Source organism: Prunus avium, chromosome 3, assembly GCF_965620075.1.
Source record: "Prunus avium chromosome 3, drPruAviu1.hap1.1, whole genome shotgun sequence".
NCBI lineage: Eukaryota > Viridiplantae > Streptophyta > Magnoliopsida > Rosales > Rosaceae > Prunus > Prunus avium.
Genome location: NC_142286.1, coordinates 10,752,211 through 10,768,674, shown reverse-complemented (window position 1 = coordinate 10,768,674; position 16,464 = coordinate 10,752,211). Strand labels below are relative to the sequence as shown.

Below are 16,464 nucleotides of genomic sequence, written 5' to 3'. Positions count from 1 at the left end.
TGAAGAGCGACCGGTCGCTAGTTCTTTGCGACCGGTCGCAGGCACACGAGCGACCGGTCGCTGGACATTTGCGACCGGTCGCTTAGAAGCAGATTCAAAGTCTGGAGGGAAAAATTCTGGCGACCGGTCGCCCATTCCTGACGACCGGTCGCTCCAGTCGTGCTGTGATGCTTTGCTTACGTATTTTCAACTGTCTTTTCAATGGCTATCGCTTTCCACGAGTTTGCAGGTGCTTAATGGATCACTTCTGAGGTAAAAGAGGGTTGACTACCTGCTGGATAGTTGGGAGAGCACTCATGGCTAATTGGTTATCCTATTTTGATTAATCTCCTCTCCATTTTCTGGTTTAATGGAGGTGGCTGAGTGGGATTGTATTACCTACCTAATCTGACCCTTAGTCTAAGTGGTGACTAAAAGGAAAGAACGTGGAGGACAATCAGATATCCTATCTCTTGTCCATTGGCCTGTGTAGGTAATGGGATGAAGTAAGATAACACAAGGGAGAAAGAATGTTGAACAAATGTAGTGGCAAAAGCTGGAAACAAGTTAGAGTTTCTTGAGAGAGCTTTGTTCAGAAAAACCAAGGTGAGAGCAAGAGAGTTCTCTAAGTGTATCAAGGTGTTGAGCAAGGGTGTGAGAGAAACAGATTGTGAGGGTAGTGTTCTAAGGGGGTTTCCTTTGTAAACCAAAGTTGTAACCTATCTTCATTAGTGAAATTTCTCAAGGTGATCACCAAAGAGGATGTAGGCAATTTGCTGAACCTCTATAAACACTTGTGTCATTTGTGCTTGGTTAATTTCTGTGTGTGTGTGTAAGACTCATCCATCATTGAGTTCTTTGTCCAAAGTCCATCAACAACAAGATCTTAAAAGGGCAGTGAGTTAGTCATTAATTCTCAACAAGTGGTATCAGAGCTGTGTTTGGCAGCTGGAGCTAGTTCTTCTCTTGGAGTGCTAGTGTGTTGAAGATGGCAAGTGACATGGAAGCTGAGAGTGGTAGCAGTTCACAGCATATGAAGCCACCACAGGCAGCAAGTATGAAGGTGGAGTTAAAGCCTTTCACAGGGAAGGAGAACTTCACTCTTTGGCAACGAAGGATGAAGTCAGCTCTTACACAACAACAGCTCCATGTAGTGTTGGTTGGCAAGGAGAAGAAGCCAGCAAGCATGACGGATGATGAGTGGGGAGTTCTTGACGAGTTAGCCAGAGGAGCTATCGAAAACTATCTCTCCGATGAGGTGCTCATCAACGTGATAAAGGATACAGCGAAGCAAACATGGGAGAAGCTCGAAGAGATGTTTGCAGGGAAATCGTTGTCCAACAAACTCTTCCTCAAGGAAGAACTCCTGAATCTTAAGATGGAGGAGGGAGGAAATCTAATGGAACATCTAAGTAGTTTCAATAGATGTGTTGCTGACTTGCAGAGAATGGATGTGAATTATAGTCCGGAGGATAAGGCTCTCATGTTGTTGACATCCTTACCTTCGTCCTATAAACACTTCCGAACCACTCTTATGTTCGGAAAGGTTACTCTTGATTTTGAGCCTGTGGTGCAAGACATCATGACACACCATAGGATGACTCAACGTTCGGGAGAAAACTCTCAAGGTGAAGGTCTAGTTGCAAAGACCGGAGAGAGAGGTCGTTCAAAGAGGCGTGAAGGCAAGAAAGGCAATAGAGGAAGGTCCAAATCCAAGGCGAAAGATGGTTGTTTCGAGTGTGGGTCAAAGGAGCATTGGAAAAAGAATTGCCCCATATGGAAGGAGAAGAAGAACAAAGGGAAGAATGCAGCAAACACAGCGGAGGATGTCACGGAAAGTGATGGTGAGCTTTTGTGTGTTAATAGCAATGTTAAAACAAATGCATTGGCTAATTCTTCAAGGTGTTCCTCTTCCGATTGGATTTTGGATTCCGGATGCTCATATCATATGTGCTCAAACAAGGAGTGGTTTGACACGTATGAGAAAGAAGATAGCAGTGAAGTGATGATGGGGGATGGCTCAATGTGTAGAGTCAAAGGAACCGGTACAATCAAGGTAAAGATGCATGATGGGGCTGTTAGGACGCTTGGAATGGTAAGGCACATTCCAAAGTTGCGTAAGAATCTCATTTCCCTTGGAACTCTTGATAAGAATGGTTATTCATTCAAAGCAAATGGAGGGAAACTCATAGTCTCAAAAGGTTCACTTGTGATTATGAAGGGAGAGATTCAACCTAATTGTCTATATAGGTTGTGTGGTACAACAATCATAGGTGGAGCAGCTGTATCTACAAGCAAGGACTCGGAAGATGAAACTCAGCTTTGGCATTTGAGGCTAGGGCACATGAGTGAGAGGGGCATGCAGGAACTACACAACAGAAAATTGTTGAAAGGTGTTCAAAGTTGCAAGCTTGAGTTCTGCAGATTTTGTACCATGGGAAAGCAATCAAAAATAGCTTTCAAGCAGCGAAACAAAGAGGAAGAAAGCACGGGTGTGCTAGATTATATTCACACGGATGTATGGGGGCCATCACCGGTTAAATCGAAGGGTGGAGCTCGCTATTTTGTGACTTTCTTGGATGATTTTTCCAGGAAGGTTTGGGTCTACTTCATGAAGGAGAAATCTGAGGTCTTCACCAAATTCAAAGAGTGGAAGGCGGAAGTAGAGAACCTAACCGGAAGAAAGATCAAGATCCTAAAGAGTGACAATGGTGGTGAATATAAGGACAGCAAGTTCCTTGAGTTTTGCAAAAGTGAAGGCATTAAGAGGCACTTTACCGTGAAGAAGACACCCCAACAAAATGGAGCTGCGGAGAGGATGAACCGAACTCTCATGGAGCGTGAGAGATGTATGAGAATTCATGCAGGGTTGCCCGAATCTTTTTGGGCAGAAACGGTTAACCACGCTGCCTATTTGGTTAACCGATCGCCTTCAAGAAATCTTGAGTTCAAGTGTGCAGAGGAGGTATGGTCTAAAAGGTCAATCGATTATTCGAATCTTAAGGTGTTTGGGTGCAGTGCATATGCACTTATTCCTAGTGATGAAAGATCCAAGTTGAAGCCAAAGTCTCTTGAATGTATTTTCATTGGATTTGAGAGTGGTGTGAAGGGCTACAAGCTGTGGGATCCAGTGAACCACAAGAAGATACTCAGCAGAAATGTTGTGTTTGATGAGAAGACCATACCTATGAACAAAGTCAAGAATTCAGAGGCAAAGGAGGATGTTGTTGAGAAAGAAACAACCATTGAAGTTCCACTCAAGAAGGTGTCAAGAAAGACTTCACGGAAACAGCCAACTGAAGACGTTCAGGAGGAGGTGGAGTCTGACATTGAAGAGGAAGAAGCTGGGCAGCATCAACAACACACTCAAGAAGAAGAAGAGGCTCAAGAACAGGTGGAGCCATCATCTATAGCTCGGTCCAGGCCCAAGAGAACCATCAAACCACCTCAAAGGTTTGGTTGGGAGACGGATGCAGTTCACTATGCCCTAAATGCTAGTGAAGAAGAACCAACCACGTTCCAAGAAGCTGTTGAGAACAAGGAACGGGAAAGTTGGATGGAAGCTATGATGCAAGAGATGGAATCTCTACACCAAAACTCAGTTTGGGAGTTAGTTCCTAAACCCAAAGGTCGCAAGGTTATTGGCTGCAAATGGGTGTTTAGGAAGAAAGAAGAAATGCATGAGAAGGGTGCCACCTTATTCAAAGCTCGGTTGGTGGCAAAAGGATTCTTACAAAAGGAGGGAGTTGATTATGATGAAATCTTCTCTCCGGTGGTGAAACATACTTCTATACGACTACTACTCTCCATAGTAGCACAAGAGGACATGGAGGTGGAGCAAATGGATGTGAAGACTGCTTTCCTTCATGGTGAATTGGAGGAAGACATCTACATGAGCCAACCTCAAGGGTTCATTGAAGCAGGGAAGGAAAATCTGGTTTGCAGGTTGAAGAAGTCTTTGTATGGGCTGAAGCAATCTCCAAGGCAGTGGAACAAGTGCTTTGATTCTTTCATGATGAAGATTGGGTATAGAAGATGTGAATCTGATTGTTGTGTTTACTCTCATGCATTCAAGGATGGTAACTTCATCCTTTTGCTTCTTTATGTTGATGACATGCTAATTGCATGTAAGGACATGTCAAAAATCCAGAATTTGAAGACATTGCTTGGAAGGGAGTTTGACATGAAGGATCTTGGTGCTGCACAAAAGATCCTAGGAATGGAGATAAGGAGAGACAGAAAGGAAGGCAAGTTGTGGCTGTCACAAAGCAAGTACATTTCCAAGGTACTTGAAAGGTTTAATATGATGGATTGCAAACCGGTGTCTACTCCTTTGGCGGAGCATTTTAAGTTAAGTGCAAAAGAATGTCCTTCTACGAATGTGGAGAAGGAAGAAATGAGTAAAGTTCCATATGCAAGCTTGGTAGGGTGTCTCATGTATGCAATGGTGTGCACACGCCCCGACTTAGCCCAAGCCGTTAGTGTGGTGTCAAGGTATATGGCGAATCCTGGAAGGCAACATTGGACAGCAGCAAAATGGATTCTCAGGTACTTGAAGGGCACCAAAAGGCTTGGGATATTGTTTGAAAGACAACAAGGAAATGCATGTGTGTCGGGGTATGTAGATTCTGATTATGCAGGAGATTTAGACAAGAGGAGATCCACCACAGGATATGTCTTCACTTGTGGTGGAGGACCGATTAGTTGGAGAGCAGTGTTACAATCGGTTAGTGCCTTGTCTACTACGGAAGCGGAGTATATGGCGTTAACGGAAGCTTCAAAAGAAGCGGTATGGCTGAAGAGATTGGCAAAGGAATTCGGGATAGCTCAAGACTTGGTGGTGATTCTAAGTGACAGTCAAAGTGCTATTTGCTTAGTGAAGAATCAAGTGTTCCATGGGAGGTCCAAACACATTGATGTGAGATACCACCGGATAAGGGATTGGGTGAATGATGGAGACATCACAATAATGAAGGTTCATACAAATGAGAACGCTTCAGATTGCCTAACAAAGCCAGTCACAGCAGCAAAGTTCAAGCATTGTTTGAGCTTGCTCAATCTTGTTACATGCTAAAGATTGAGGTGGAGTTCTTGAGAGTTATCAGGGCGATTCTCAAGACATTACAGATGTCCTGGAAGGCAATGATGTCCACAAGGAGTATTAGGCTCGCCATGGTGGAGATTGTTGGAAAAAATGGCTCACCTAAAAGGATACAAAGTTTTTTGGCGCTCAAAGGATGATTTTGAATCTGCCTAAAAGCGACCGGTCGCTGGACATTTGCGACCGGTCGTTTTGAAGCAGATTCGAAGTCTGGAAGCAAAACTGAAGAGCGACCGGTCGCTAGTTCTTTGCGACCGGTCGCAGGCACACGAGCGACCGGTCGCTGGACATTTGCGACCGGTCGCTTAGAAGCAGATTCAAAGTCTGGAGGGAAAAATTCTGGCGACCGGTCGCCCATTCCTGACGACCGGTCGCTCCAGTCGTGCTGTGATGCTTTGCTTACGTATTTTCAACTGTCTTTTCAATGGCTATCGCTTTCCACGAGTTTGCAGGTGCTTAATGGATCACTTCTGAGGTAAAAGAGGGTTGACTACCTGCTGGATAGTTGGGAGAGCACTCATGGCTAATTGGTTATCCTATTTTGATTAATCTCCTCTCCATTTTCTGGTTTAATGGAGGTGGCTGAGTGGGATTGTATTACCTACCTAATCTGACCCTTAGTCTAAGTGGTGACTAAAAGGAAAGAACGTGGAGGACAATCAGATATCCTATCTCTTGTCCATTGGCCTGTGTAGGTAATGGGATGAAGTAAGATAACACAAGGGAGAAAGAATGTTGAACAAATGTAGTGGCAAAAGCTGGAAACAAGTTAGAGTTTCTTGAGAGAGCTTTGTTCAGAAAAACCAAGGTGAGAGCAAGAGAGTTCTCTAAGTGTATCAAGGTGTTGAGCAAGGGTGTGAGAGAAACAGATTGTGAGGGTAGTGTTCTAAGGGGGTTTCCTTTGTAAACCAAAGTTGTAACCTATCTTCATTAGTGAAATTTCTCAAGGTGATCACCAAAGAGGATGTAGGCAATTTGCTGAACCTCTATAAACACTTGTGTCATTTGTGCTTGGTTAATTTCTGTGTGTGTGTGTAAGACTCATCCATCATTGAGTTCTTTGTCCAAAGTCCATCAACAACAAGATCTTAAAAGGGCAGTGAGTTAGTCATTAATTCTCAACAAAAACCCCTGCTCTTAAGAATTAGGTTGCATTTCTACTCTTATTAGAATGGAGGTTTGAGTTTCATTCAAGGGAAGGGCAAGGTTTCATGTGTCACATTACCTACAATTTAGGCTCATCCCCTTGATTATGTTGCAAATGGAGCATTTTTGTGCTATGTTTATGTAGAAGTAGTCTGTAGGCATAATTTATTTTTCCATGATCTGTGTCTTATTTGTAAACTAGTTCTTTTATCATAGAGTCACTGCTACAGGGGACTAATTCTAGGCCATTGTCGAAAAGAGTGTTGAGATACTGAGAAAATTGGGAAAGAGTGAATTGGTTGAATGGTAATGCGATTGGTCCTCTGCATAATTTGTTTGGACTATTGATTTTTTTATATAGGATACGTACTCTTTTTCATGTTAATGATATTTATGCAGTAGTGAAGCAATTGATGGTGCTTTGGTATTGTGGTTAAGGTTGGATGGTCATTGTTGATATTTTCCATTTCAAGTGGTGATTAGGGAAAGGGTAATTCCTTCAGAGGGATTACTTACTCTGCACTGTTGTTCGTATCAAAGAAATATGGCATATCATTGTTTCTTCTTTCAGATGTATTTTGTTGATTTCTGTGTTTGATATGGTGGTTCTAAATAATTCCTGCAGCTGAAACTGAGATATTTGATCTGTTTTATGATTTCTGTGTTAACTTCTTTTATTCAATTGGATTTCTATCTCATATGTAATATGTACCCCCACCCCACATACTCCTTTCAAACTGGAGAACCAAACTTCCTCCAAACTTATAACATAAATAAGCATGCCACATATTGAAACAAGATGCACTACAAGAAAAATAACTTATGACAACATGTAATCAACAACGTGCATTCATATGCGTTGTGGAACAATATTTTTAACAACCCACAGAAGCAGCATGTTGTATTATACAATTTATAACAACGTGCGTGTATAGTGTGTTGTCAAAATATAGAATAGAGCTATTTTCACAACGCGACCTTGCATGTTGTAGTAGTTTTAAGTTCTACAACGCACGAAGCGTGTTGTCAAAATTATATTAATTTATTTAATAAATAAAAAATTGACGGAAAAGAGAGTGAAATTTTTTGCGGGAAAAGCCCCGCATGCGCATGCGCATCCTCTCTCTCTTTCTTTCTCTTTCTATTTCTCTCTCTCTTTTTCTTCTCTCTTTTTTCTTCTTCTTTTCTCTTCTCCCTGTACCGCCGACAGTCTCTCTGTTTCTTTCCCTTTTTCTTTCTTTTCTTTCTTTTCTTTTTCTTTCTCTCTCTCTTTCTTTTCTTCTTCTTTTCTTTCCCTGTGCCGACGATCTCGCCAGGCCCTTGAAGGAGGCACAGATTCCCTTCAAGATCCACATCGTTAAGGACCATGACATGAAGGAGAGGCTGTGCTTGGAGGTGGAGAGGCTAGGGCTCCTGCTGCTGTTGTTGCGGTTAAAGAGGATGACGAGGAAGAAGCCGTGATCAAGCCAGTGGTAAAGGACGAGCATAAAAAAGGTTAGGGCTTTTTCGCTGATTTAATTGCTAATAACTTCAAATTTTGGTCTTTTTTTATTAATGGATTAGGATTTACAAATAGCGATTATATCATGTTAGTTTGTTTAACTGGCGATTATATCTGTTAGTAGCAATGGGGGTGTATGATTGTTTCGTATATCTGATATGAGAGCTACAAATGGGAACTTTTTCTGTTTAGGAGTTACTGATGCAATTAGATGAGCAATCTAACTTTCTGCAAAGGGAAATCTGAAATTGTTATATCAGGTGAGGGCTTGTGCTCCTCATTGTTGTTTTGCTTCCGAAGTATTGTGAACTGCAAATCATTTCTATTGTCTATATTATGGATTTTTAGAACCAAGGTTGATTAAGCGAAGTTTGATATTTTGCAATGTTCACAAGTCACGGCTGCTCTCTGAAGCATCATGAGGTTCTTTGAATGTGAAAATAATATTTTTGAACTAGATTAGCATGGACATTTCCTATTTCAGTTTGTTTTACTTTTAGAGTTGCTTGGTCTTTCCAATCGCCACTATAAGCTGTATGAAATTCTGTATACGATCCTTATGCACTTGAGATTTGGCCTGTTTAGCTTTATCACTAAAATATCCTACCTATGAGAATATGTTCCCCATGCCAAAAGCAAGTCCAGCTCTTTCTATCGTTGAAAATAATCATGTTAGGTATTTTCCCTGTATTTTCTCGGGCGATGATAGCTTCTGCCTACTCATGTTAGGCTCTTTTGTCTCATGTCTAGTGGAGAAATTTATTTCTTCAAGTGATCCTTTGCATGCGTTTGATGGTTCTGATTGCCTGAGAATTTTGGATTTACTGTTAAAATATATCACTTTACACATTATTCTGATTGCCATGGTTTATTATTATTTGTTAGGTAGGATCCCAAGGTTCGGTAAAAACAGAAACAATCAATAATGGGGTAAAAACAAAAACAGAAATCGCGGATAATGCGGGGCACAAATCACCATTAATGTGGTAAAAACAAAAACAAAAATCGCGGATAATGCGGGGCACAAATCACCATTAATGAGGTAAAAACAAAAACAAAAATCACCAATAATGCGGGGCACAAAACACCAACATAAAACGTATATAATGTAGGAAGCACAAAACATTTTTTCGAAGTTCATTTGCACCAATTAAAAAAGATCATCAGAACCATGGCTGGTTGTGGTTCTCCCTGTGGAGCTTGCAAGTTCTTGAGAAGAAAATGTGTGAGAGGGTGTATTTTTGCGCCTTATTTCTGCTATGAAGATGGAGATATCCATTTTTCTGCCATCCACAGTATTTTTGGCGCAAGCAATGTGTCGAAGCTTTTAGCAACCCTTCCGTTGAGCGATCGATGCGCGGCCGCAATGTCGATATCATATGCAGCTCACGCCAGGCTTCAAGATCCCATATATGGCTGTGTTTCACATATTTTTGCTCTCCAACAGCAGGTTAATCATTTAGTACCCTTTGTATGTTCAGATTGGGTTTCTGTTCAGATTGTATGTTGAAGTAACTGATGAGTATATGCTTTTGGTTTGAAATTTTCAGGTGGTCGACTTACAAGCACAGTTAGCTTTCCTCAAGGATCAAGCAGCTCAAAGCTTTGTCAATGGCTCTGCTGTAGCAAACCCTAATCAAGCAGCTCAAAGTTGGTTTCATGAGTTAGAAAATTCATCCAACTCCATGCCACAATTCAATTCAACCCACATCAATAATCCTGGAACTACATCATACTATGAGAATGGAATTATGAATTCAAATAACTCTGTTAATGGGAGTTATGAAAATTCAGTGAATATCCCAGAAGAAAATGTCTCATATGGCAGCTTCGAAGAGGGCACTTCTCATTCCATGTCTTCTTTTGGCATGCAAACAAATTACAACAGGCAATGGGGTTTTCAGGATGCTGATGAGCTTCAAGCAGTGGTTTCCAGCTACATGCACAATTAGAATAATTGGGATGAATATAACTTTGTAATATGTATATGGAACTCCTTATTTATCTTTTGAATGAAAGCTTTGTATTCTGGGATGCCTTATGAATGTGAAGTAAGGAAATATTTATGTTTATCATAGAGCTTCTATTTATAGATAAATTATACTTTTATCAGGTAATTTTGATAATTATTTTAAAAAAAACATATATATTTGATATAACAACGCGCATTGCTTGTTGTCAAAACATAAACAACAACGAGCACAGACATGTTGTCATAATATTATAAGACGACACGCTTGGCACGTTGTTGTCAATCGCTCCTACAACGTGCGCGTGTTGTGGTTAATGTTGTTCACAACGAGCACCAAAATAAACGACGACGTTCAACGCGTGTTGTCGAAAGCCCTACACCTTTTAACGACATCGGCTTCAACAACGTGCGCCGCATGTTGTCAATATGTTTTCACAACGCATATTGCGCGTTGTGAAATGACTTTTTTCTTGTAGTGATGCTACTTCATGATCAATTTCCTACTTCTAGCACTAGCATTCACGCGAACGAAATCAAAGGACAATAGTTAAATGAATCTATTTAATGTACAGTAAATAGCTAGGAGATTGTACAGCTGAGAACAAGTAGGTCTAGAAGGTAAGACAAACCAAAATTTAAAAGAAAGGACAACCATAAAGAACCGAACATACCAATATAGTGAGAACCTCCTTAACAACAACACCTGCTATTGTTACAGTTGCAGCACTTGTTACTGAGACAAGAATGAATTCTGTTAATACCTGCAGCAAAAGGGCATCTTTGTCAGTTTAAATCAAGATTGTTGCATATAAATGGATATCTATATGTGTATGTATGCACGTCCATAACTATTATCTCCTAAGATCCTTAAATGAGGACTTGTTTTATAACCATTCGATCATATATGAAAAGTGGAGATAAATTGAACGCATCGCACCCCCTTTGCATCTCCGCCATCCATATCCAATATTGTAACCGCTATAGAAAAGAAAATCTTTATTTAAGGACCTTATTAGAGAACAAATATACACAGGCACACACACTGGGGTCACATATATCATCAAAGTAAGTGGATTATATTAAACCTAGAACAATTGAACAGAATTATTGTAAGAGTAAGTTACGCAAACTTACAGCATCTATATACTCCAATATTTGAAAATATAAGATTGTCAGAAACTGTCCTGATTGAGAACAAATTGTTCATATATACATCTATATACCACAGCTTTTCTAGGGCATCAAATTTCATATTTTAGTCATCATGAAATTGACATAAAGAAATTAGCCAGGTATAAACTGCATGTAACTGGACCGGATGCATAGCTATAACTTGAATTCACCAGTAACATGCTTCAGACAACCCAAATGATGGAAACAAGTTGATTACCACCTAATCTTTTAGCGTCTTGAAAACGAAAGGGCAAGAGAAAGCATGACAAAAATGAATCCCCAAAAGTCAAATTCAGTATTCTTAGCAAACCAATAGCCACAAGGGCTAGTAGCATAACAGGCAACAACAATGGTAAGGGCTTGAATTGAGGTTTCAGTTGGAATCTTTTAATCACAAAAAACCTTTATATGTTTAAGCATTAGCAAACAATCTGCTAAACTGAAAAAACAATGAATTTTAAAAAATGCCCACAAGTGCAAGGCCCCTTTGCTATTTCCATCAATAATGGCAGACATTTTGATGAAGAAGGGAAAAACCAGATTTTAGGATAGAGTTACTTCAACAAAGAGATGGCAAAAAAGCCTAAAGATAAGTTCATGAAGATTAGAGGTACAAAATGTCCGGTTCAAGTTCCTTTCACTACGAGAATTGAAAAAAATATACACATATGAAAAAGAAATGAAACAAAATTAGAGCTTAATACCTGTTAATAGTATTCCAATCTTCCAAGCAGAAGATTTGCATTGCCCGGAAGAACAAGAGGTCACAATCATAGAGAAAATGAAAATGACTTTAGAAACCCTAAAGTATTGTTGCTTACTTGCGCTCTAATTAATTCAAAGATATTTTAATTAATTATTATTCTGAAATCTAATAAAAGACTCTCAAGCCACTGTGATTACAGCTGGAATAAATAATTAAATTTAAAAATGGATAAGGCCTTGAAAGAATACGACAGTTTAGTATTAGTTGTTCCAAAGCATCACGCAATCAAATAACAAGATTTGCAACGGTAACAAACCAGAACCTGGGCTTAGTGATATCATATGGGCCACGTGAAGAAAGCCAACTCAGCATCATTCCCTTCCTACGCTATATATACGCGCATCCCCCTAGTCAGAATTCCACACTTCACTTTCTTTGATCGATACTTCGTACTCGTTCTCATCTCAGTAGCCCTAAACTTTTTTTCTTTTCTTTTCTCTTCTCTTTGTTTGATCAATTCGTTGCCATGGCGCCTAATAATATTCCTATGGGTTTCAAGTTTCGTCCAAGTGATGAAGAATTGTTGGGATATTATCTTCCTAACAAGGTTCGTGGCTCATCGTTCAAGTATGAAAATGTTATTCCGGAATTTGATCTTTATGGTCAAATAGAGCCGTGGGATATATGGAACCAATTCGGCGGAAACAAATTAGAAGATGGTGAAGACCTTTATTTCTTCACCAAATTGAAGAGCTCCAGTGCCAAGAATACCCGCATGGCTCGCACCATAGGATCTGGGTCATGGAAAGCTGAGAACTCGGGAAAAAAGGTCCCCGATCCAAAGGATAAGAAGAACGATTTAGGTATGTGGAAAAGGTTACATTATGAAAACCCTAAATCGGATCAAAACGGTTGCTGGATCATGCACGAGTACAGTCTTCGCCCTTCATTGGTGAAGCCCAAACCAAACTCAACTCATCAGTTTGTGGTCTGCCGGATTCGAAAGAACCACTCGAGGAAGAGAAAGTTTAAGTCGACAGCTGCAAATGGCATTCCATCTCTACAATCTCAAAATAAGAAGCAAAGGCAACAAGAGACTAGCTTTGACGAATATTTAATTGGAAGCTCCACTCCCATGTCTCAGGCTATTGGAGGAGGGCCAACTCAAAGTCAATCTCAGCAAGACTGCCCTTTTGCATACCCAATAACCATGGTTGATGATGCCATCCAATTTCATGGTGATTTTCTAATGGGAGGTTTCTCACCTTCGGTGGACAGCGCACAATCATTCACGGAACAAGCAGAGTTCGGATCGTATAACCAAGAGAGGATGGAATGTATTGAATTTGATGAGCCTCATGCTACTCAACTAGGCCTCACCGACAACAATATTGGAGCTGCGGCAACAGAAGAATCAGGCTGTCAATTTGGTAGTGAAAACAGCCAGCCTGACAATGTCGACTTCTCGATTGATTATGGTTGGCTCCACCACTTGATCCAGGTTGATGATGATGATGTTACTACAGCCACACCATCGGGATCACAAAGCATCCACCAGTCTGCAGTTGATGATGAAGAGAGGCCTGCATCTGGTCTTTCCTCCCAATCACTCACCACTGAGTCTGCACTTGAATTTGGGATGTCATCATCAGAAAATCATACTGGTGCTCAACTTGGAGTTGGTACTGAAAGTGCTCAAGTCAATGCGTCAGAGTTCCAGGTTCACAATGAAGATATGCTCGATTTCCTGAACACTGCTAGTTTTGATCAACTGGTGGACATGTTCCAGTTTCATGATGATGATGAAGTGCAAGCTTTCACCACACAGTCATCAGTCATCTAGATTTAGCAGTTAATTTCCACGTTTGTGAGATCAATGTAACTGTTTTTTGCTACATGGATATATATATATATATATATACACACACCTAATTAGACAGTTAGAAACTTCCTAGCTTGTGAAATTTCCACGTTTGTGAGATCAATGTAACTCTGTAACTCTTTCAGTTAACTGAACCTAAATCACTGTTAGTCAATTTCCTGTTAGGTAAATTTCATTGTCAATGAAAACCAAGAAACATTAGTTTCATTAACAGCATAAAACTTATATGAATGATTTTGAGCAGTGTGTGCAACTTCTTGTTAGTCAACTTAGAAGCTAAAAGAACCATATTGAACATTACCTAATGACAACAAAATGGTTAAGAGAGATTTTTGTTAAAAATGGAAAGAATAATTTAAGAAAGCCTAACCAGAAATTTTAAGCTTCAATCAGTTTTCATGACAACTTTTGACCAAATTAAACTTCCATTCAGCAAACAAGTGATAACTTTTAACACTAGAACACTTCTAACATGTTACATACATGCATTCAGTTGATAAAGACAAATTGATGCACATTATCATGAACCGCATTTACAATAGATAAAACAAACCAGTACTTGATAAGTTGGTAAACATTCATTGAGCAGTGATACTCAACAAACTACTTTTCAAATATGATGAGAAATAGTAATGCATGTAAGAGAATGAAATGTTATGAATGAGGAAGAGTCAAAGAGTGGTACCTTTTCTGCATGTACTCAATTTCGGCAAACAAGAGCTAGCTTCTTGGATCACAAAAATCCATCATAAATATACAAGAGATACCTTCTCGGATCTGATTCTGCTGATTCCTTTCTCTAGTTCACTCTTCTCCTGGTTCTTCAGGTCCTTCATGTTCATAAAACTCAATGACTCGCCCATCATATGCCTGTCAAAGAAAAGGCTGCCAATTTGAAAATCTAGGATATGGGAAAGCTTTTGGTAACTAGGGTTGAACTTGATCCCTTTAAGATTACCTACTTGAGTTCTGCAAATTCGCTATCTGAGCGAGCAGTTTCGCAGCTTCTTGTTGGTAGTACTGAGATTTACATCCATAAATCAATGGTTAAAACATCTCATTAAAAACATATTCAAAATCAGTAAACACTGCTTTACTAGTTATGATGCATTAAAAATTCATTCTTAATTAGTGTTTTACCAATTATATATTCCACATAAGTTTGTGTGTGTATATATGTAATATATACAATTAGTATAAATTAGGGCTCCAGATATCTATTCATAAATTACAAGATATAAAATGTAAACCTTGACGGAGTTTCAATAAATTAATTTGTTTGCATGAGCTATATATGTCTTTAACCAGCTCCTATATATACAGCAATTCCATCAACTAATATATTAACTTCTTACCAATCTATTCAACTAAAAGCTCTAGCTTTACCGGTATTTTTGGTTGTAATACGAATGAACAGAACAACTCGATTTATATGGCTCACCCAAATTCCAGGATTGATATTGGCAATGATTATGATGAGACTAAAGAGATCCAAAAATATAAAAGGAAAACAAGACTTGTCTTAGTCATGGATTGGTTTTGTTCAAGATGTACGTATATAACTGAAATCAATTTCTAATAAGTAGTTCAATATTCACACCCTTAGAGAAAAAAGTATATGATAATGAAATCCAAAGACCAGAAAGAAGTAATCTCAATTTTAAAATCATTCCAAAATTATGAACTTTTCTGTCAAGTACCTGAGTACTAGCTTCGGAAACAGATCCGGTATTTGTAGACTCTGCGCATGCCTTCTTGTACCTCTCAATTGTTGCTTTAACACTGTATGGTATGCAAACATAGCATTAATATACTAAGACTGAAAGTTATAATACATAACACTACTAGTTACCACAAAAGAATGGCATCTATTGCTACATAGATATACATATACACCTAATTAGACATTTAGTCCAACCAATTAATATGCATGAGACTAGTGCTCAAGGAAGAACACCAAGTTAAATATGTACCAAATCCTCTAAGTGGGCTGCATCTATAGCATTGCTTAAACATATCAAATACTTAAATAATCTCCAGAAATAGTCTGAAAAGTTTTCAGATAATGCATTCAAACTCAAACGCGAAGTGTATAAGATGAACTTTAATAGACAAAGAATTCGTTTTGGAGTGAAAACTTTCTAAAATATGACCTTGTAATTTCTCTGAATCATTATGATACTTTGAACATAATGAAAAGGCTTACCTAGCAAAGGATTGTTTCTATTTCTGTGGCTTATTTCATCAAACTTTCAACAACAAGGCTTACCTCACTAGTTTCTTCCTAAAGAGAAACTACGGAATTAAAGAGCAAAATATTAAGGAAAGGAATCATTTTTAATAAACTTTTAATGAAAGCATATAGGGGACATAAAATTCTAAAACTTTATGAACATGGTGTGGGAGCCTATGGTTGCTGTGATGAATTGATTATCTAGTTAGTGACTTTAATTATCAAGGAATAATATATGAACCATCATGATGCCACTAGTTCTTTTCTAAACCATAAGATATTACCATTTTCTGTTGCCTTAAGTAGTAATCTTCCTTCAAGTAATGGATATTTTACATTCTCTTTTTCAAATTTGAACTATTTGCTTTACCCCTTTTTTATTTTTTATTTTTTTATAATAGAAACTTTATAAATTCAAAGAGATAAACAAAGAAACAAGCAAGTGGTTAAGGAATCCACAAGAGCAAAACAAAAGAAAACAACAACCTCAAGACCAAAACAAACAAAGGAAATGAGGACAATAGCAAACAAAAAGGCCACCCAGGAAAAAAGAAAAGAGCAACACATCACTTCACAACCGCTAACAAATCTCACCTAATAGAAGAGACAGCCAAATCCTTAAAAACAAGGGTAACCGAAGCCCATAATGCTGCCCAAAACTTCACTCTATCCCACATATATCAGCCATATTTGCTTTACCCCTTAAATAATAGGAGTAATTGGCTTAAGATATTTCTCAACTATTTAACATCCTGTAGAAATATAAGAAGA

General features: G+C 39.0%; 3 protein-coding genes across 8 annotated transcripts in view; 2 read left to right on the top strand and 1 right to left on the bottom strand.

Annotated features, from left to right (window-relative positions):
* Window positions 1-8,761: 8,761 nt before the first annotated feature.
* The window catches only part of LOC110746537 (floral homeotic protein AGAMOUS-like), a 9,737-nt gene continuing 2,034 nt past the window's right edge, over window positions 8,762-16,464 (bottom strand). Inside the window, exons 3-7 of one of the 6 annotated variants that reach the window (XM_088250373.1) lie at window positions 15,161-15,242; window positions 14,419-14,480; window positions 14,146-14,330; window positions 10,371-10,460; window positions 8,762-9,663 (exon numbers count right to left, since the gene is read on the bottom strand). In XM_088250373.1, the coding sequence (XP_088106499.1) occupies window positions 14,207-14,330; window positions 14,419-14,480; window positions 15,161-15,242 (268 nt within the window). In that variant the 3' untranslated portion in view covers window positions 8,762-9,663; window positions 10,371-10,460; window positions 14,146-14,206. Of the gene's footprint in view, window positions 10,461-12,002; window positions 13,418-14,145; window positions 14,331-14,418; window positions 14,481-15,160; window positions 15,243-16,464 lie in introns of those variants that run through there. The other 5 variants (XM_088250372.1, XM_088250368.1, XM_088250369.1 and 2 more) reach the window with 5 other exon arrangements.
* Window positions 8,899-9,817, top strand: LOC148295600 (LOB domain-containing protein 14-like). Its single transcript, XM_088250367.1, has 2 exons — window positions 8,899-9,177; window positions 9,278-9,817. Exons 1-2 carry the CDS (start codon window positions 8,899-8,901, stop codon window positions 9,677-9,679), a joined length of 681 nt encoding a protein of 226 aa, XP_088106493.1. The 3' UTR covers window positions 9,680-9,817.
* Window positions 12,105-13,506, top strand: LOC148295599 (uncharacterized). Its single transcript, XM_088250365.1, has one exon. The coding sequence runs from the start codon at window positions 12,105-12,107 to the stop codon at window positions 13,419-13,421; it is 1,317 nt and encodes a 438-aa protein (XP_088106491.1). The 3' UTR covers window positions 13,422-13,506.